The sequence below is a fragment of the Podarcis melisellensis genome (assembly GCF_964234715.1).
Source record: "Podarcis melisellensis genome assembly, chromosome: 1".
Taxonomy (NCBI): domain Eukaryota; kingdom Metazoa; phylum Chordata; class Lepidosauria; order Squamata; family Lacertidae; genus Podarcis; species Podarcis melisellensis.
In genome coordinates, this window is record NC_138528.1 from 79667034 (window position 1) to 79689757 (window position 22724).

Sequence of the window (22724 nt, forward strand, 5' to 3'; positions counted from 1 at the left end):
AGGAGAGTTCTACCTAGGTCCTAGGACAACAACATGCTGAGGTGTGTATGTGGCAGAACCATCTCAGTTTCCTCCTAGTTTGAAGAAGAGATCAGACATGCTGTCACATTCCAAGGCACAATGAGAAACTGATCTGATGCCAGATATCATTACGCTGAGCTTAAAGCTGCAACGTGTGTGGTACATTTGAGAGAAGTATTTCTTTTCAGTGTTGGAGCAGCCTGTGCCACCAGCTCATGAAACATTGACTAGGAGTGAAAACTCATCCACAGAGAGAAATGTGAGAAATGGAAAAAGGAAAGCAGTACACTGTGACTCCTATTAATACTGGGCAGAAAACTGAGCACCAGAGCAGAAATGGTGTGCATTGCACCTGAAGGAAAAGAGAAATCAAGGTGTCAGTTCCATGCTGAAAAGGGGAAGGGAGACTGCGTTCATGTAACAGTGAGGGGGGGGAGGGTACAGAGTGTGTGTGTTGTCTTTACTATTCCTGGCCACAGGAGAAATATGCTTTTCATATGGGTCACACAATTAAAGGATACAGGGAATTCCAGCTCTGCATGCACCTCCCACTACTTCACACCATACAATGCTCCCCAACTGTGTGAATGTTTATTGCACAATGCATGAAAGAAGCTGTACCCTACTAGCTATGTAGGTGGGTGAATTTGTGTTTCACAGTACAAGGACATATGGGAACCCATACTATATGGTGTTATATCACACCCTGCAGGGGACAAAAGATCCTACTGTTTCAGTGTTCTGTGTGTGTGTTTCTAACTCTATACCACAATCAGAAAGATAAAATATATTTGCTGCCACAAGGCAAATGTTAACTAGCATACTGAGAACAACATGCTAGTGGTACTGGTATGGGGACATTGTACCAGATACAGCATGAAATGAGTCTGATTGCAGCCTCAGCAGAGTGACACACAACCTTTATTATACTACAGTTGTTGGGAACTGAAGAAATCCAGTGTACACATAGCAGGGTTGTTGGAAGAGTGCAACAGAAAGATGTCCTAGATGTATATGAAGGAGGTATTTGTGCTTTTGCAACACAAGACATTGTGTTTCAAGGTCACAGCATTCACCCACCCATTGTATTAGTGGAACATTTATACCATATACTAATCCTAGGAAAGACAAGTGTTGAGAAGTTTAGAAGTTGAAGAATAAATGTAGTTCCTGGTTCAGAGCATGCATCTGAACATCTGCATGCACCTGCACATGAGGCCTCACTGTGATCATTCCACCCCAACCCTTCTGTTTCTTCAATCTTCACCAGACTCTTCATGAAAGTCATGTCCATCTCTGCTTCCAGGGGTCTTTCTATATCCATTTAGATGCTGTGCCAGTTCCATTAAACATACCAGCAATATATTGTTTGAATTTATTTAAAACTATACAACCTTTAACAGTAAAATATGAATGATGTGACAGTGCTATCACTGTTGCTCCTTTCTTAGCATGCGGGATATTGTTCTGAGGCCCAAAGATGTCAGTGTGGGGTCCAGTTTGGAACAGAGGCTGTAAAGAGGCAGAAAGACTAAAATCAATCACTAACCTTAGTCTAAGCTTTAATGTTAGACTAACGTGTGTGTGTGTAAACGGCATAGAGGTTTTAGATACAATCAAGCAATATACCAGTTTTGTTGAATAAATAGCCTTAACAGGAGGGAAGGTTAATGTTGAAAGGCAGAGAGAATGGAAGTGAAAAATGTCTGCATTTGTCTTCCCCAGCAAAAATAACCCATGGCAAATTTCCAGGACATTTCTGTGTATGGAAAAGTGCAGTTGGTTCTATGAAATTTTACTTTTCAGAGGAGAAAAAAAGCGCTGGAGTTGTCTGTATGTATTCCTGGAATTCATCCATAAAACCGTAGGTGTTTCCAGTCTGTCACTATTTTCAGGTGGGATCCAATCATATACCAGAAAATTCAGATTGCATGCATATAGTTGATTGGGAGGTCTTGCACAAGAAACCTGCTTCCCCAAAAGATCAGACATTTTACAATAAGAAAAGTGATGAGGGAAAATGTTCTGGAAACTGGGATAACAGTTGCTTGGATGCAATGTCATCTAACCTCTCCATGAACACCAGAGTGAAAGCTCATTAAATAACTAATGTTTACTAATCTCCCTGCAAACAAATCAGAATGAGTGCCCAATAAAAAGGCCGTCTAGTTTGATTAAACCTGAGAAGCTCTAGACTCCAGTTTCCAAACAGTGGCCAAATTAAAACAGCATAACACACAATATTGCTCTTTTGACTCTGCAGGTACCTCTCAGGTGCTTGATACTGCCAGCCTACTGTCCAATGATGCAATGGGTTATGTCACTTACTTAGTTGGGCACAGTCGTCTGGTGGAGAGCAGCAAAGCGGCGGTCATGGGGAGAATCACGATAGAATGGATCAACTGTTGTAATTGTCCTGAAATGTAGGAGGAGAAAGAATTACAAAAGAAAGGTCAGTTGGGGAAAACGGGATTGAAAGAGGAATCATACAGTAAAGGAAGGTCAGAGAAGAAGAGCTACAACAAATCCAAGATTACCTGCCAACATGAGGATGGATTGTCCTCAAGGTCTCTGTGGCATTTGGGTCAGTGCCTAAGTCAGTGGCATGGTTGTTAGTAGCAAAACCACCAGGCTGCTGTGGCTGGATCCCTCCTCGTGTCCAGCCTTCCCTATCCACTCCCTTTGGAATGTTTTCATAAAACCTGATTGAGAGAAAGGATGAATTATTCCACGTGTAGTCGAACTCACCTGCTGCCTCCGTTCTCCCTCAAACAAAATCAGGTGTGTATATATATCCTGCAAACAATGCACTTCTACAAGTATCTGTTTCAGTACACGCCATCCACACAAACAGGCCCAACAGCGGCACAAACCTTTGCTGTTCCAGTACTCCCACAATGCACTCTCTAAAGCCACTGCATGAAAAATACCTGAAGGATAAAGGACCTGCAAGGCTTTTATGCAGATAGGACAGGGGTCAGCAAACTTACCGTGCCTTGGGCCAGTGTCTCCAGCGCTGATCTCGCGGTAAGCGGGGGAGCGCGTGCACACATGCTATTTCCAGCGCACTTCCAGGTTGGAGGAGCACCGGAAATAGCTTGTGTGCATGGGCCTCCTCCAACCTGGATGTGCTCTGGAAATAACGCGGATGCGCACAAGTTATTTCTGGTGCTCCAACCCGGAAGTGGGCAGCCACGCGGCACAGCACCGGTAAGAGTGGGCAGCAGGGGTCACCGCAGGCCAGATAAACGAGTCCCTCAGGCCTTATCCGGCCCGTGGGCCTTAGTTTGGGGACCCCTGAGATAGGAAAATGGTACCTTAACAGCAAGACATAGTCTGGGAATGTTACTTCTCCCAACACAGGTGGCCAACCAGTGTCAAACTTACTTGGAGTTATAGCTAGTCAGGAATCTGTTGGGCAGATCTGGATCATGTGCAGGTGTCACATATTTAAGGTTATTGAGGCTGAATCCTGATGGTTCCTGCATAGAGAGGTCCATGAAAAGAGTAAGGGTCTAGTACCATAGGAGCAGAGCAAAGTGCCCAACAGATTATGAAGATGTAAGGCCTTAAGACTGTAGTTCAGGCATACCTTGTGACCCACTTGTTCCCGACCTAGAAGATTGTTCTGTGTCTGAGGTTGATGCTGAAGCCCTTGGAACTGAGAGTGGCTCAGGGGACCTGGTGCCTCTACATCTGGTGGAACCGTCTGTGGAGATTGAAGGTCATGAGTGAAGGAGCCATTGTGGGCAGTGGAGGCTGGTCCATTAAGGCCCCACCAACCTTGCCTGCCTCCTCACAGGTCCATGGGGAGGCAATGACTGTCAGCTTCTTCCTCCTTTGTCTCAGCTTGCCTGTCATTGGCTCTTGACTACCGCCTACTGTTGGCCTCCTGGCCTTCCTCCCCACCAATCCCAACATGCCCCAGCCACCACAGGTTGTAGGAGTTACTGAAGAAAGGGAGGCAGCAAGGAAGACTGGGATCAAAATGAGGAAGGTTCTGTGAGTAAGATAGCCCACGGATGGTAGAAAGAGGAACAAGCAGAGACTCAGGAGAGGCTTCTGTTTGCAGACTCTGGCAGTGGAAGACAAATCCCAGAGAAAGCAAGAAAAGGGACTAAAGAACAAAGGCAGGTAGAAAAATAGGTCACGGCAGGCAAAGATACATGAAAATGTAGATAAAAGGAAATGAGAGGTGCTGGCAGGGAAAGAGTGGCAGAGACTTCTAGAGAGAGCAGTGAAGGGAGATTGTGTAAGTAGGGAAAGCAGTTGGCAGAGGGAATGTATTAAAGGAAGCAGGACAGGTATTCTGGTGATAAGGGAGTGTCACTTACTGGGGTACGGCCAAGATTCTGCCGACTGAATCCAGATCCCCTCTCAGAACCCTTTGACAGGACTGGTAGGAACTCATCACCCTGTCGGGAGGGGGACATATTAACGGTGAGTACATCACATGCAAACAGCCAACAAAAGGAAATACAGGAAGGGGGAAATGGCACTTTTGCCTGCTGGCAAAGCACATCCCTTCAACTGTTTTTACAGGTCTCCACTAGTAACAACCCTATTACAAATGGTCTCCTTACATGTGGAAAGGAAGATGGCAGATAATCTGTCTTGGTAATGCTGACTCCTGGAGCGCTGCTCTGCAAAGCAGAAGACAAGTACTGAGACTCAGAGAGAGGAAAGTAGACAAGAGGAAGCACGGGTTCCATTACAGCTTCTACTTGGGAGCAGGCAAGCCTGTCTTAGGAGCAACTAGTTCAGCCTTCCAAGATACTGTGCTGGTTAGGACTGGCAGGAGTTTTTATCCAAAGCACCTGGAAGGCACCAGGTTCGGAAGGGTGGTATTTTGTCCTTAATTGCATGGAATCATATTCCTGCTATAGTGAAACTGCAAGGACCTATGGGCTGCACTTGAACATTCGTGGCTAAATGTACAGAGAAACTAGATTTGCTTTTGCCTTTAACCTCTCTTAAAAGCTCGGGTACAGGAAAAGTGGAACCTGTAACAAAATATTGCAGGGTAGAATGCTCTTCTTCCGGGTTCTTACTAGCCAATAATCCCCTTCTCCAGGACACTTCGTTCCATTCCTCCCACCCTCAACAGCAAGCATTCAATGCCCACTGAGCACGCTCAGCCTTCTTGGTGCTTTTAGGTTTCTGGAAAACCTGGAAGTTCTTACAAGCCTGCGAGTACCTCTTTTGGGTATGTGCTTGGTGCCTTTTTGGCTACATAATAATAGGCACTATCACATCATATGAATATATGAAGAGCCCTGCTGGATCAGGTCAACAGCCCATCTAGTAGGGCATTCACGTTCTCACAGTGGCCAGCCAGCTGCCTGTGGGGAGCTCACAAGAAGGACATGAGTGCAACAGCACTCTTCCCACCAGTGATTTCCAGCAACAGGCATTCAGAGGCATACTGCCCCCAACAGTGGAGGTAGAACAAAGCCATTGTGGTTAGTAGCCACTTAGAGCCCCATCTTCTGTGAATTTGCCTAGCCTTTTAAAGCCATCCATGTTTGTGCCCATCACTACTTCTCATGGGGGCAAATTCCTTAGTAAGTGAGGAGCTCAAGGGTCAGGAGAGATCGATCCACTGTTCAAACTAACAAGCAACTTGACTAGAGTAGGAGACCATATTCCACTGGGCTCTGCAGGTTAATGCTTAATGTGACCCACGGCGAGAACAGCAGCATATACAGAGTTTACTGGAGAAACCTGAGATTTGTCCATAATGGGGTTTGCCAGGCAGCCTTCAGTAAAACCAGTCTCTTCTTTGGCTCCAATTGTTTTCTTCTGCAGGAAATCTGTATTGGGGGAGAAGAGAGATGAAGTGATAACATGAGGAAAAGGAGCACACTGAAGAAAGAAGGCAGAAGACTTCTGTAAATAGCAGTGGCGACATAACAGTACAAAAATTAGACAGCAAGCTGTTGGCTGAGGAAGGCAGAGGGCATAGGTAAGATAACTGGTGAAAAGGTGAGAGCTGTATTTTACCCGATATTTAGCTCAAAGCATAAAAAGGTGTGTCAAACTAATAATTCCACACTCTGACCTGCAGAAACATATTTAGCAATTCCATCTCTCCAGAGAAGAACTCACATCTCCCTTCCCTGCATTATATTGCACTTTCTGACTGTGCTACCAGCCAGACTGCTGTACCACTCCTGTTCTTGTAGCGTTGTTTTTCCTTGCCCATGTGGCCACAACTATTCCTTTCCCATGCATACAGCTTATGCATCACATCCATGCAATAAAATTTGTTGCATAAAAGGTGAGGGGAATCCCTGATCCTGGAAGCAAGTGGAGGGCGGGTGTCGGTCATTCACAGGTTCTACATGCCAATACTGTAACCACTGGGCTAACAGAGGTGACTAAGTGTTGTTTGTGACTGAAGGGGCAATTTCCCTTTGTGTAATTTTGTGTTTTACCCATGTCAAAAGGGCTGTGTGCTGGTGCTGGCTGTGATAGAAGATCTGATCCTATCTGAGGGAGCCCTACAGAATGTGGCTGAAGATGTGGCTGTGAATTACTTCCAGCCCACTACGCAGAGAGCCTTGCACATTATGTGTGGCAAAGCGGGTAGACTGGGTTGAGTGATGTTCCTGCTGTCACTGTATGTTGACTGCAGTTTTCTAAAGTCCAAGCATTAGAAAGAAATGCTAATGTAGCAATTTTGGCAGTCACTCCCCCCAGCAACACTGTTGATGGACTACGCTGAAATGGCAAAGATGACGGTGAAGATCAGACACCAAGATGATAAAATAATTATCATGCATGAAAGGCAAGCTGCATGTAGACTGATGCCTTTCTTGCATGGGAACTGTGGGAACATCAGTGGTGAATTTCATAGTGATTGGTGGGCAGTTGCAGCATTGGTGTGGGAGTGGAAGCCCTGCTGAATCAACCCAAAGGCCCATCTAGTCCAGCATCTGTTTCTCACAGCAGCCAACCTCTGGAAAGCTCACAAACAGGACAGGAGGGAAAGAGCTTCCTCCTGCTGTTCCCTAGTGGCCGGCATCCAGAGACACACTTCCTTTGCTCCTGGAGGTAATATATAGCCTTCATGAATATAGTAACCACTGAGAGCCTTATCATCTGTTGAGAGTTTTATCCTCTGTAGTTTATAATGACTCAATATATAATCTCACAATACTCAGAAGAAAGTCCTTTTGAATTCAGTGGGGCTTACACCTAGGTTAGTGGCGTTACAATTTCAGCTGTACACTTTTCTCTAAAATGCACATACCTATATTATGAAGTAATCTAATGTAGCAAGTGATGATGACCACTATAGAAAATATGGTGATGCCTATATTTTGTCCAATATCAGAGGCAGTATGGCGCTGAATACCAGTTACTGGGGAACACAAATGGGAGAGGGCTACTGCCAGTTGGGCAGGTTTGTGGGTTTGAGCCCCATGTTGGGCAAAAGATTCCTGCATGGCAGGGGGTTGGACTACATGATCCTCAGGGTCCCTTCCAACTCTGCAGTTCTGTGATTCTATGTTCTGACTGTGAGCTTCCCATTGGCATCTAGTAGGCTGTGCTGGAATGGAAAGGGCTTTGGTCAGATTCAGCACAGCTGTTACAAAAATGAAAATCTGCAACAGACTAGAAGGCCTCTGAACTGCAAAATTCCAAAGCAAAAATCTGAAGTGTACAGAAACATTCTTTCAGAGAGCTGCATCGCTTTTTCACTGCCACCTTCAATGTGGATTTATTTTCAGACATGAGAGTGATTTGTGCATTTATATCTTGCACATGAAATGTGACAAGCTGTCCCAAGAATTCCAAGTTAGACTTCCATTATAAAATCTCTAACCTCCACCCCCCAAGTTGTAGAAGATGACTTAAATGTCAGCGTCCCCACAGCAACATTTTTAGGGGGAAAAGGCAAAAAACAAAAACCCCAATTTACATTTTAATCTAAAAATTTCTGAAGACTGTGGGTGGCAATATTGATATGTGCAGCCGTTAAAAAAAAAGAATTCAGCTGGGAGTTATTTGTGATTTGGATCTAGTCCAGACTACTGCTTTAACTTCCTAAATATGGATTTAAAAGAATTTTAAATTCAAAGAACACGGAGGTGAGAATGACATATTGCAGCATTACATAAATACAGAATAAGAAAACTGGACAAGCATATATCTCAGGATGCTACCTTTGTGAAAGTGGTACTATATTATATATGGTCTATTTTTAATAGTAAAGTAACAATTTAATGCAGATCTAAGAACACTTAATTTTCTAGTAGAAGGTGACCAGCTTCTTTGAATCAAACTGAATCTGTTTCTCGTGTTCCCTTTTTGCTTAAAGACTGCCTATCTCCTGAAAACCATACTGTGCCTGGATACAAAATGAAACATCTAGGCTGAACAAACACAAGTGTCTTCTTAACAGAACCATGGACTTCAAGTATCCTTAGAGCAAGGATGGAGAACCTGTGGCCCTCCAATTGTCGGACTCCAGCTCCCATCAGTCCCAGACAGAATAGCCAAAAGTCAGACTGATGTGAATTGTAGTCTAATGGCATCTGGAGGGCCCCAGGTAAGTGTATTGTTTACTTAGATGAGACATGTGTGCTTAGTCTTGGGCATACCTCACCAGTCATGACATCCCTGAAAAATGTCACATAAGAAATACAAGAAGCATTTATCACTTTGATGTGATGTCTAGCTGCCTAAATACCCCCTTCTAAACCAATGGTGGGGAACCTTTGGCCCTCCAAATGTTGTGGAATGACAACTCCCATCATCCCTGACCACAGTATTGGCAGGTTGATTGTTATGAATAAGCAGACAGCTCCCTTTCTTATGAGTGGAGTATCAATATTGTGCACGAGGATGAAGCTCTGTCAGCTATGAAGAACAATTACCTGGTTGTCCTGGAATGTTGAAGCGGTACTTTGAATTGTACTCTGTGGACATGTAGTGAGGTCCCTGCAAATATGAAAACAGCAGTGGAGAGTAAGACCAAATGCTCCAGATGGAGTCTCCTACTTGCCCTGCCAGTAGGGTTTCCAATACACTGTTCCACATCTCTGTTTAAGGGCAGACCAATTATTCCTAGGGTTACAGTTCTCAGCTTTCCAAAATTATATTGCTCTCTCCCATGACTTTATCATTTATCCTTTACTGACCCTTATGCCTGGAACTCCCACCTCTCTCACTTCCTGCAAACCCTTCCTCAAAGCCCATGTTTTCTGGGAAGCATTTGGCACAACCCCCTGCTCCCCATACACTAAACTGTAACTAAGACTAAGCAGGCACAATTGGAACAATCTCATATTCTTCCCGTGTTTTCCTGTAGCGCCATTTCCCTCCACATGGTCCATTCTGCCCCCATATGTCAATTTCTACATTTTAAGCAGTGATGTAGGGAAACTGGGGGTACAAAACTTACAGCCTCTTTCAGCCAATGAAGTACCAGGGTAATGGACACAATCCTTCTTGCTCCGATTCAAGCTTTACTACCATTTGTGACAGATTAGCATTGGAGAAGTCAGAGGATAAGGAAAATAATCAAGGAGAGACTTTTCTTTGGTGGGGTTCCTATGCTGCCCTAGCAGTGTGAATAGCAAATGGTGTGTGTTTTTGTTTTGGTTGTTGTTTTGCATTTCTAATTAAAAGCTAAAGATTGCATTTACAAGTTGAACAGGGCTAGTGCCCCACCCATCCTGCCACTGCCACTGTGACAGCAGCAGTGACAAGATCTTGTGCAATCTCACAAAAGTCAATTTCATGCGGTCTGCAATATTTTGCAAGAGCGCCACAAGATCTCATCAGAACCCACCACCATCTCTGATGCTTTGTGGGCACCACTGTACAACCTAAGTAAGAGAGGCTTTGACAGAGGAGGTTGCAGTGACAGGGTGGCATCTTCCTGTTTCCCTTCAGGCAGCAAAACACCTCTAAATTCAACCTATGCATCCAGCATAAGAATTGCTGAGTTCAATGGAGCTTACTCCAGGTAACTGTGTGTCGGATTGAAGTCATGCTATATGGCTGATCAGGGATGTGAACCCAGGTTTCACCAGCCAAATTCTAACATGTTAACCAATATGCCAGGTATCTTCAATCTTTTCAGTACCCAGGACCCCCTTTTAATCCAAACTTGCATTTGGGGATCCATTTCTTAAATCTCTAACATATGTTTGCGTGGTAGTAGTGCTCCTGTTATGACCCACTTTTGATCAGGCCGTGCCCCATGAATGGGTCCTGACCCACCAGGCAAAGGATCAGTGTGCTATACCATCCCTTGTCAATTCACTATTCTAAGGTAAAGGTAAAGGTACCCCTGCCCGTACGGGCCAGTCTTGCCAGACTCTGGGGTTGTGCGCCCATCTCACTCAAGAGGCCAGGGGCCAGCGCTGTCCGAAGACACTTCTGGGTCACGTGGCCAGTGTGACATCGCTGCTCTGGCGAGCCAGAGCTGCACACGGAAACGCCGTTTACCTTCCCGCTAGAAAGCGGTCCCTACACTTTCCCCCCTCTCCCATACATATCACCTTAGGATGACATCATGCTTGTTCATAGCTCAATGATTGAAATGTTGAGTGATGACTTGTAGGTGTGAAACAACCTTCACAGATCAAAGAATGCAGACTGGAGCTTTCCTATTAGCTCACATCACCACAGACAATACTTTTCTATGGAGGCAATTCACACCTTCTGGTGCAAGTCATCAGGCAAGGAGACAGGCATATGTGAATCAAGCTTTAGATCAGGAGTGAAAATGAGGACTATGGGGATAAAATCGGATCACTTTCTATATGGAAAGGTACTTGGTTTTGCAGTAACCCAGGAAAGTCAAGCTTTTCCTGCCAATACTTTCACTGTATGCTAAAATATTGATTTTCAACAGGTTTGCTGTGAGCAGCAGTGCAACCACAATTTTAAAAATATTTTTCCCCGTTGCGGATTATGAGGACACGAGCAGGGAAAGTCATGCATAAAATGGAAACTCCCCTTTTATTTTACTGCATCTGGTGGTGGATATAAGAGGCAAATATAGGACCCTGGATTCAACACTGGCCAACCAGATGCCTATGAGAAGCCCAACACCAGGACCAGAATGCAACAGCACTCTCTCTATTTGTGATTCCCAGCAAATGGTATTGAGAGGCATACTGTCTCTGATAACTGAGGTAGTACATAGCCATCAGGACTGGTAGCAGCCATTGACAGCCTTATCCTCCATGGCTTTTTCTAATCTCCTTTTGAGGCTGTCCAAATTGGCAGTCGTCACTACATCTTATACAGCAGGAGCAAGGTCAATAGCTTACGCACTGTGTGAAGAAGCCAGACCTTCTGGCCCTGAGTTCTAATGAAAACTCCCCTTTATACCTCTTCTGTGATCAGGTACTGCCAAAGCTACAGTCAAATGAGGAAGGGCCCATTGAACTAGCAGCTGACTCACATGTCTGGCATGTTCCACATCGACAGAACCTCTTCCATACAACTTGTGCAGGTCAGGGGTATGTTTAGGCTCCAGCCCTGATATAGCTTGGGCTCCCTGGTCTGCTGTGTCAAAATGGACTTTCTTGACCTGCAAAATGAAGCCCAGCTTGCAATTTGGAAAGTTAAGTATGAATACCACAAATACCAGAACTGAAGTGATACTGTTCAGGGCTATTGTTGAGAAAGGAGGGGAAAGAACAGTCAAAAGAGAGCAGGAAAATGCATATATAACATCTTGTATCTGTCCCCATCTCAGAAGTGGTAGGGAGTCATCTTCTTCATGGCTGAGCCCTTGATCACAGCTCTAATTAAAACATTAGGAAGCCAGTGAGGTCAATCAGTGAAGCTACAAGGCTTCATGCTCCCATATCTCATTCATTTCTTCTTTTTCCTATACACTCCAAACAAAATAATTAGAATTTCAGCTTATGTCTTTCCAACAGAATAAAGTTTTTAATCTTTCCTGTGGCAGTGAATGCAGTGAACATGATTACAGTGGGGGGGGGGTGGCAGGTTGTTCTGAAAGCCTACAATATAGAAGGCAAATCAAAAGAGAGACAAAACAAAAAAAAATCCTTCCAGTAGCATCTTAAAGACCAACTAAGTTAGTTCTTGGTATGAGCTTTCGTGTGCATGCACACTTCTTCAGATACACACTTCTCTCAAAAGAGAGACACTTTGCTTTTAGTATTCACACAACTGTAAAGCAATTCTGAAATTACAGAGGAACTGGGTTTGGCAGATAGTAGGGCTCAGTCCTACTGCACACTTCCCAAGTCTCAATCCCTCACACAGCTAAACTGTTCTCAACACAGTGTCTGGGTTTAAAAGGAAGTGATCCTTGTTCAAATGCCTCTTTTCTACCACAACATGTTCCACTTGGTATATAATCCAGGTCACAATCATATTGGCATGCACACACATACCCCAGCAGCAGCTCTCCTTAGCTCCATCCTGCACTTAATTAGAACAATTCATTAATGAGTCCCAGTCCTTTAGGTGCAGAACTGCCAACTGGACATTATTTTACTGATATGTCTAGTAAAAGCATATTCTGGTAGTTAAACAGTATATAGGCTTCTGAAAACCCCACTAATCTGTCTCAACAAAACCCTAGGCTATCGAGCTTCACCTGTGATCACTAGTCTATGTAGCAAGCCTCATATGTGACTCAGGAATGTCCACTCTGACTCTCAAAGACTATGAATGGATCACTAATACTAATGTACATTATGCACTCCTGCCCCATAACCATCCATATTCCAAACCTTAACTTACTTACGTGGTGCCTTTATCTATAAACGTATCACATCACAGCACAACTTTATGGGCATTTACTCAGAAGCAAGTTCTACTGTGTTTAATGGGGCTAGTAAGCATATTTAAACGGAACAGAGTGTGACTTAATTCTGAACACCAGCATTTATGGGATTGCACTGCACCTACTGACTTCTTTCTGGCTCCTTGTACCATCAAAATGTAACTCCTCTTCACATCTTGTATTTCTGAAGCTCTGTTCGTTTTGGATCCTCATATACACTTGCCAGATCACATCAATTTATGCATCCTGGCTTTTGTGTTTTGCCCTGCATCGCAGTAGATTCTCTTAGACCTCATGGATATATAGAGAGAAGCCTGGGAATGGAATGACTCATAATTGCTCAGAATTTAGTCTTGCAAAACATCCTCCTTCCACACATGCACTGCCACAGTTTTGTGCTAGATACATCGGATTGAAATTCACAACGCAGGTGATTCATGTATGCATTATTAGTTATGGTAACTATCAGGCACATGGCCCCTTTAAGAGAAAAAGCTATGACCCAGGATGCAGGCTCTTGGAGAGCTGACTCAGAAGGATGGAGAAGCTGCTCGAATCAAGGCCTTGCCACTTGCTAGATGGATGTCGGACTTTGAGCTGCCTCATTGCTGAAGCTCCAAGCTCCAGCCTTCCTGAACTGAAGAAGCAGCCCAAGCCATTATTAATGGCACTAGGTGATAATTTTGGCACATTACAAGCATGTTGAATAGCACAACAATACACTGCGCAGAGGCAAATCCTAGGTTTGGGATACTTACCTCTTTAGTGGTGGGGAAAGAAAGAGGTTTTTCTCGAACATACCCACTCCCTGGCTGGTACACACTCCAGGGAAGAGGATATTTCCCATCTGGGAGCTCAAGAGGCTGGAAGTGCTTGGTTGTTGTCGATTCATAATTGTCCTGAAGGAGCTTCCTGGTTTCGGAGAAAATAATAAGCATGAGAGACATAATAATAATAATAATAATAATAATAATAATAATAATAATAATAATAAAAATTATACCCTACCCATCTGGCTGGGTTTCCCAGCCACTCTGGGTGCCTTCCAACAGAATATTAAAATACAATAGTCTATTAAACTTCCCTAAATTCACAGCATCTGAACTTAAGAAACACAGTGGATTTTAATCAGGTTATGTTTAGGCATGTTAGAATTGTGCTCTAAAGACAGCCATGCTTTCTATCTCCTAAAGTGATGCGTTAGTCCAGGCAACCCAAAAGGTCACTGTCTTTGGTCCTTCCAGTCATCTACACTGCATTCATAATGGATACCACGGTGAAGTGCCAAATGCAATTGCCTTGCCATAGTCTTTGTTATTATGCTTTGAGGGAGTACAAGTAAAGCAAATGCAAGCATGTCACTGACTCAGAGGTGACATGAGCATTATGAGGATGTGATTATGTTTCACAGCTTTCCCCAATCTGGTACCCCCAAAATGCTCTGGGCTACAGCTCCCACCTGCCAGAACCAGCACAGCCAATCATCAAGGGTGGTAAGAGCTGGAGCCCAAAACGTCTGGAGAGCAGCGGGTTGGGTGGTATGCAAACCACAAGACAGTTTCCCTGTTCTGAACCATCCCAGTTAATTTCCACAAAGTATACGACCAATACCTACCCCACAGTCGGATTATCTAATTTGTCTAGGCTTGGCTTGTAGTGGACAACGGGACGGTAATTGGTTTTATATCCTGCTCCAGAGTGGATGCTAGTCCGAGGACGAAACCCTGCTTGACCTGGCAAAGGAAAGGGAGACAATGGCAGATTTGTATTGCCTATTTATATCTTCACTTACTTACTGCATTTATAAAGCACCGTTTTCCCACTGCACACTCAATACAGTTTACAATATAAAGTAATAACTAATTGTCAATTCAGGTAGGTAGCCATGTTGGTCTGATGCAGTCGGGGGGAAATAAATTGTCCAGTAGCACCTTATAGACCAACTAAATTTGTTCTGGTATAAGCTTTTGTGTGCATGCACCAGAATAAACTTAGTTGGTCTATAAGGTGCTACTGGACCATTTAAAAAAAAAAAACTTTTTAAAATCTAATTGTCATGACACAGAGGGAAAGATGGGGAAGGAAAAGGAAAACCAAGCAAATTTGAGTATACTAACTCTTGCATGATTGGAGCAAGGTGTTACATAATGTTCAGGTGGGATGATCACTACAGCAGAGGAGTGGAGGAGCTACATGGCAGTTGACCCCAACCGAATCAAGAGAGATGCCGTGGGGCCTCCCTTTGGAGCAGCTGCAAATAGCGGCTGTTCCAGGAGGACAGGAGCCAAATGGTAGTTTGTCTCAGCTAGGCTGATAAAGGGGTCCTCACCTTTCCCCCTAATGCACCCGGTATGATGGCTCCAGATGGAAGCTACTCTGGTAGGAAAAAAGGCAAAAGGGAATTGGTGCCAGCCTAGCTGACGGAGGGGGCCTCACTGTCATTTCTCTCTCTACAAAAGCCTCTGCAAGAATCAGTTCTGGAGGATGGAAGCTTCATGCTGGTTAGAAGGTGGGAAGGGGTGGGGTTTCTCCAAGAACATTCTTGTCATCTTTGGTGCTTTGGCCTATGATAATATCTAAGCTTCAAGCTGGGGCTGGGAAACTGGTGGCTCTCCAGACATTGTTGGACTACAACTCCCATGATCCCTGGATATTGGCCATGCAGACTGGAGCTGATAGGAGCCCAACAACATCTGGAGGGCACAGGTACCTCAGCCCTGGCTGTGGTAAGGGGTTCTGACATGAAATGTGTCTAACTCGAGGCATCCCTGTTACATGTGTGCCCAGCGCATGCATATCTACAGTGTTGTCAAATTGGGGCACGATGATGATTTAGTAGGAAGCAGCAGCAATAGTGGAACATGGATGGGCCTAACTCAAGTGATCCTGTTGTTTCAACAGGGACATGTTTCACTGTTTCCAACTGAGTTAAAATAGGAAATTACAGCACTGCAGACACTGCCTATAACAGAATGTAAGCAGCTTGGGAACCAGGCAGGGGCAAAGCACTTTGAGATAAAGAACACAACCTCTGCATAGATATGCCTGGGAGAAAAGTTATATCTCAGGTGAATTTCACTCCAAACAATTCTTGAGATACATGGGAGGTAGCAGCATAAGCAAACTGCCTAGAAAACTCCATTGAGCTCAGTGGCTCCCTGAGCAAACATGTTTAGAACTGAGTTGTTTGTTCTGGGTACATTCAGATGCAACACTCTAAAGGGCTTCTTGCTTCACACAACCTTCCAATGCTTGCAGCAAACTTTTCATCCAAACATGGTTTGTGCTTGCTTGAAAAACCAGGATCAGACAAGCCTTGGGTTTCGGTTCAGCGCACATTGTAGTTTGCTACTTAATTTCTTTTTTTGAAATCATTTTTATTTGATTTTATGAATGCAAATTAATTACAATGCCAAATACATATCCATAAAGAGATATTTCTCTGAATCTCGCAACTTCCCCCCATGGGTCCTAATGTCAAAAATCCCAACTGCATATTATTTCATAGTCTTATGTTTTATATCTATCCATATTGTCCATAATATTTGTTACATTACAAGTGGGGTTAAAACCCTGCCAATGTTTTCATCTGCTTCAGTGGTCTCCTAAATACATTATTAACTTTTCACATTCTTTCTTGGATTTCTTGTCTTCTTGGTCTCTGAGTTTCCTGGTCAGTTTTGTCATTTCAGCTGAGTCTCACAGCTTAGTTTGCCAGTCCTCTCTGGTAGGAACTCTTCCTTCTTTCCATCTCTTGGCTAGTAGCATCCGTGCTGCTCTTGTCGCATACATGAAAAGTATTTTCTGTTCCTTTAGAATGTTGGTACCTATAATTCCTAATAAAAAGGCTTCTGGTTTTTTAATAAAAGTTTTCAATTTATTTTGCATGGGTTCCCAATAATCAAGAATCAAAAGTTACTAAATGTGGCACATGATGGAAGCTTGAATCTCATTATTGCAACAACAAACCAGGGATTAGAATTATGCCTGAACAGCCTACCATCCTTTTGGGTAGTAAACTAGCCACAGATAAGATAAATCCCTTCCCTTATCGAAGACGTCCTTACCATAAGCTGTGCCATAGCTGGTACAGTAGAATTTCATGGGGTCCATACACCCACCAGAGCTAGTTTTTACATAGGGAGAAACAATCCCCAGGGGGAGACGACCCATCTTCTCTGAAGATACAGAGGTGGATTTACTGATGAAAGGTTTCCCTGGAGGAATAGAAATGGAAGATGATTGACCACTAATCATTCTGGATAGCAGGAATGCTGTTCAGCCTCTGGACAAAGAAATCAGTCTGACTTGAAGCAACTGTTCATCTGCATTGTGTGCATGTCTCCTTAGAAACAGTGAGGTCACACACACAGCATTGTGATGTCACAGACTCAGGATTTTTAAAGGGGGCTAATGATACAAACCCGGCCATTCGTGGTCTTAATACATCAGGGTCAGGTCTTAAACGCTCCTTATTGGTTGCAGGTGCACTGTGGCTCAAGTGAAACAATAGAACCAATTCCTTCCACAAAAATGGAGATACAGTACCAGAATATACCATTTTACCTGAAGATTGTAAAAATATTCAACCTTGCTATTCTGTTCCAATTGGCAAGTAAGACACCCTCAGGGAAATCCCTGTTGAAATGGAGGGGAACCACACAAGAGTAGGGTGGCACTTTTCCTTTTTAGAGAGGCTTTTAGAGAAAAGCTTCCAGAAGGATTTGAAACACTGAAGATCAGGTAAAATGTTCAGGGATCTCCCAGTACTGGGTGGGTGGGTGTGAGTGTCCTTCCTTCTATGAATCAGGAACCAGTTCGTATGATAGTCCCCACCCCATGCTGTAGCACATGGATTCTGCACACTCCACACAAAGCACTAGCTAATCTGTACCCCTCCCACAATTTCTGCCTGTCCTTTTTCTAGAACTCTTCTATTGCATCTTTCTTGCTGTTCTTCTGCTGTCAATATAGGAGTGCTTGTGGTGATTGTAGCACTGCACTATTATCAACATGTTTTCAATCTATCCACCTCACATTTACAATAACCTCTGAGTGGGAAATTATTCGTTTCCAAACCTCCATTTTGTGTCCATTGGTGAGCAGCTGTGACGAACCACTTTTTCTTATTTTTCCTTCATAAATTCAACTGCTTTGTTGTGAAGTGCCACAGAGAACTTTCCATTTTAATTTTCTCCATCCTTCCAACACACCTGAAGTGCTATACATGTCTTGACAAAATATATGGCACCTGTTAATAGGTCAGTTGAGAGGCCACCTTACTTCTTATATACACAGCAGATTATTGTGTTCTGCAGGAGTCTCCCTCAAGTTCCAAAGATCTTAGAATCCCAGTTAACAGTAGCTCAGAGGAAGGCTTTCAGTCCTGCTGCCCCTGTTCTGTAGAACAGCATTTCTGTCAAGATATGGCAGAGGCCATTTTTTGCACATTCCAGAAACAATTGAAAATATGTTTGTTTTGTTGGAGAAATTTCTCACAGACAATTTAACCAAGCTTTCCCAGCTGGCTGAAGAGGCCTCTCTCTGCCTTAGATTTAAAAGCAATATGAGTGAATACCTATCTCTAGGGTTTTTTTTTCATTGTTAGTTTTAAAAGCAATTTTTAGCTGTTTTTATTATATCCTGCATTGCAAGGGGTTGGACTATAATAATAATAATATTTATTTATATCCCGCCCTCCCCAGCCGAAGCCGGGCTTTTGCATGGGTTGTATGTTTTGTGTATTGTCTACAAGGGGGGGATGGGATAGAAAATTACTTATTGCCATTCACTGCCCCTTTTGTCAGGAACACTGACACTAAGATTTTTACCTTCTTAGTAAGTTATGTGTCTAGGACACATGCCTTTTTACCATAAGAACTACTGCAAAATTATTAACAGTGGTTACAGACTATTCTGCCCATCTGTCTAGTCTGGCTGCTGGCTCCCTTGTTCCCTCCTGGGCAAGGGAAGCCAGGAAACAGGACAGGTGTGCAATAGACCCCTCCTGCCACCATTCCCCAGCCACTCATATTCAGAACCATCCTACCTCTGATCCTGAAGACAGGATGTAGCCACCATGACTAGATGCCAATGACAGCCTTATCCTCCATGAATTTATTTAATTCCCTTTTAAAAAACATTAAATCGAGCAGCTATCACTTTGTCTTTTGGTAGTGAATTCCATAGTTTAACCATACGCAGTATGAAAAATACTCCACTTTCAGAATTAAGAGTCCCGAAATGCTAGGGCCATTCCTTGTAAAGCTTTTATTGGCTGCCCTTTTCCCCAGCCTTTTCCCACTCTTCTGTATCCTTTTTTGGGCAAGACAACAAGAACTGCACACTGTATTTTAAAGTGTGGACACACCACATATTTGTATGAAGATGTTTCCTTTCGTAACAATGCAAACACAGAATTAATATTTTCACGCAGCTGTCTCAACATTTGCACTGAGCATTTCCTGGTTGGTCAATATCAGCTCAGACCCCATCAGCATATAGGATCTTTTTGCCCCAACGTGCATCACTTTACACATAGGTGGTCATTGTTGTGCTTGGAGTGTTGGACTAGGACCTCGGAGACCAAGCTTGAAAACCCTGCTCAACCATTAAGCTGACTGGAAGCCACAGCCTCAGAGTCTAACCTACCACACAGGGTTGCTGGGGATAAAATGGGGAGGAATTGATCCATGTACACTATCCTGAGCTCCTTAAGTGGAAATATGGGATATAAATGGAATAAATAAATGAACTGCATTTGCCATTTTAATGCCTATTCAGCCAGTTCCACTGGGAATCCCATTCTGTTTCTATTGACCTGAATAATTTGATGGTCTCAGAAAATATCCATCATTGTAGGAAACATTGCTGTACACACCAGACATGTGCATACACATATCTGGGAACCCAGCAAGAGAAATGAAATGCATACATATGTCCTTACACAGGGTTGTGCACAGAGTGTAGGAGAAAGACCTAAATCAGGTATTAAACCACATGACCACATCCTAACAGATTCTCCAAAAACAGCAATTAGCCATTGCCCCTTATCTTGTTGTTTTTCTAAAAAATAATATTTCCAATCTTCCGAGCACAGAAAAGGGGGCGGGGGAAGGAATATTTAACTTATGTACAGAAGCATAGTTCAGGGTCAGACCATGTTTTGTGTCCAAAATATCTAAAGTTCAGTCTCTGGTAGCTCCAACCAAAAAGGTCTTAAGATTGCAGAGTTGGGGAAATCCTTGACTAGTCACTTCCAGTCAAAGTACTGAGCCAGTGCAGTGCAAGGGAGACCAAAGGACACTGCAGAGTAGTTTGTGAGACAACATGCTTCTTCCTCACACAAAGCTAAATCCACCATGGACAGCAGCCTGTAGCCACCAACCCCATTTCGCCTGTGAGGATGGTATTGTCCTTACCTGTCCCAACCAGCGAGGCACTACTTGTTGGCTGATGGTAGCAAGCAGAACTAGATGTCCAAAAGGAACGAACCATTCATTTATTTAAGGAACTGAAGTTGGGAACTTGACGGACGAATGCAGAAAGCTGAAGTCTAGCAGCATGTAACCTAGCAACCAGCACCTAGCAACTAGCTCGACAACATTGCTCTCCTTCCAATGGCCTTATAGTTCAGAGGGTATTGGGAGCAACTGCAGGGGCCCTGGGCACATGCCCAATACGTACAGGAAATGGTTCTGATTATTTGGATTCCTAAATATAGCCCTTGAGGGGTTGAGGTCTGTGTTTCCTGAGCCATTGTCCCATTGTATTCAAGTTGAGCTACTAGATAGGAGCTGGGGAGGTATGCAGCAGTTGAACAAGGTAGAGTCACCAGAATCAGTGCTGCCACCGCTCCCAGGTCCGTAAAACATAGAACAGTACCAAGTGGGCAGAAAGGAACATGTGTAAGGCTGTGTGCCTACTAAATGTCTGTAGTTAAAGCTGTGCAGTGTAATTCAAGTGTAACTTTAGATGTCCGGCACACAACTCTTGAGAATTTAAGCCTTCGCCACCATTATCCCATCTCCCAATGTTCTGCATTTGTATCTGCGAAATAATATTGAAATGTTATTGTAAAGTCTTAGCAATATGAGTTGCGGGTTTCAGATAGCTCAGTTTTGGTGCTGTATGATTCTGTTGCTTACCTAGGACTAAAATAAGTGTATTTGTGTTATATTTTACTCATGTCATTGAATGTGGCATTGCTTGACACAGAATCTCTGCAATCTGAACTCTGACACGGAAGAGAAATCTCTGAGCATACAAAATTAAAAATATGTAAGTTACACATCACTTTTGATCAAGCCTGCATGTGAATATTTAGTATTGAGGAAACATCATCAACATGCTTATAATGACACCATGTGGTAGTTTAAAGGTAATGCCATAGACTAGATGGCTGCAAAGAAACATGTAACCTTAAGCAAGACTTTTAACGTTCTGTGTGATAAGGGGCGGGGGGGGGGGGAACCAACTCTAGGAGGGCCAAGCTGTATTTCAAATTGTCACACAGCTAGCAAGTTTTAATAGGATTTTTTAAATTTAAAAAAGTACATTACATAAAACATCTTCTGCAGAAACACCTGGGTGTCTGAAAGTGTTACTTATATGATTATTGAAGAAGTCACTGCTGGCTAGAAGAAAAAGTAGTTATGTATCCTAGAACAATTTCAAACACCTGTTTTGAAAATACCTGACTCCCAGTAATTGACTGAAAAGTGGAAAAGAGCCTAACAGGGTTAGACACAAGCCACACAGTACTGTTTTCTTCTTTTTGCACCATCAACTTCTAAAAATAGAATAGCTAAAGTTCATTCAGCTACGAATGCTAGCAGTCGATTGGGTGAAAAAAGGAAATACAAGCAGACTGAATAAACAGTGTATGTTTATGAAAATTTATGAACAGAGACATAGGCTGATTTATTTGCTTTTTTAAGTATTTCACATAAAATTTTCTAATGGAAGGGTGATCCCCTTTGGAATAAGGAATTTGTAGTGAAGAATCTTGTTTTTTCAGCAAATGGCACACATTTTTGTGTTCTGGGAAATAATATTCTTGTAAGTTAAATTCTACTTTCAGCTTCTAATTTTTTGTTCTCATTTTGTCTATGTTGAGAACTGCCTTGTGACCTTTGAATGAAAGGCAGTATAAAAATGTAATAAATCATAGAATTGGAAGGGTCCCAAGGGTCATCTAGTCCAACCCCCTGCAATGCTGGAATCACAGCTAAAGCATCCATGACAGATGGCCATCCAATCTCTGTTTAAAAACCTCCAAGGAAGGAGAGTCCACCACCTCTCATGGGAGTCTGTTTCACTGCCAAACAGCTCTTACTGCCAGAAAGTTTTTTCGAATGTTTAGTTGGAGATATTCATTGTTTAACAGTCTATTGTGTACTTCTATATTAAACTTTGCTTGGTATAGCAAGTGGGTGGGAATTATTCTACATCTGAGGGTGGGGGGAGACAGTGTGAGTATTCACTAACTGCCAAACACATCAAATTACAACAACTACAAAGGACAGACAGTATCCATTTAATGCTGCAGCTACCACTATATCAAACAGTAGCAAATGAGGGAAGAGGAGCGAAATGAATAGACACCGACTATAAAGGATAGGGTCAGCGGGGGGGGGGGGGAATTATAACCATGTGCCACTGGTTTTTACTGACAAGTGCCAGCTAAAACCTTGAGTCCCAAGTTGAATTAAGGTAGCTGGGGACCCTGGCACAATTCCCAACATACGACTTTCTTCCCCCCACAAAAAACACATAAGGTACCACAGAATAGGAGCTGCCGTCCATTCTATGCAGGAATTAGGCCCCTCTGTGCATCCACTGTCACCGAGTAGCAGTAATTACATCTGCCTGTTACCAATGATGGTAGAGAAGGAATGCAGGGCCAGTCCAC

General features: G+C 43.3%; 1 protein-coding gene across 1 annotated transcript; it reads right to left on the reverse strand.

Moving 5' to 3' along the window:
• Positions 1–1382: 1382 nt before the first annotated feature.
• Positions 1383–20382, reverse strand: SAXO4 (stabilizer of axonemal microtubules 4). The gene is made up of 14 exons (XM_081930816.1): positions 20233–20382; positions 16879–17028; positions 14427–14544; positions 13570–13723; positions 11450–11578; positions 8907–8970; positions 5746–5834; positions 4605–4664; positions 4356–4436; positions 3614–3730; positions 3409–3503; positions 2559–2723; positions 2350–2437; positions 1383–1533 (listed from the first exon to the last, which is right to left on the reverse strand). Exons 1-13 carry the CDS (start codon positions 20306–20308, stop codon positions 2350–2352), a joined length of 1386 nt encoding a protein of 461 aa, XP_081786942.1. The 5' UTR covers positions 20309–20382; the 3' UTR covers positions 1383–1533.
• Between the last annotated feature and the right edge of the window lie 2342 nt (positions 20383–22724).

Excerpts from the sequence above, each read along its gene's own strand:
- SAXO4 (XM_081930816.1), bottom strand. The coding sequence starts at position 20,308 with ATGGTTCGTTCCTTTTGGACATCTAGTTCTGCTTGCTACCATCAGCCA. Across the intron at positions 14,545-16,878 it reads CAGCTATGGCACAGCTTATG|GTCAAGCAGGGTTTCGTCCT; the intron begins GTAAGGACGTCT and ends TTCCTTTGCCAG. Across the intron at positions 8,971-11,449 it reads ATGTGGAACATGCCAGACAT|GGACCTCACTACATGTCCAC; the intron begins GTGAGTCAGCTG and ends TCATATTTGCAG.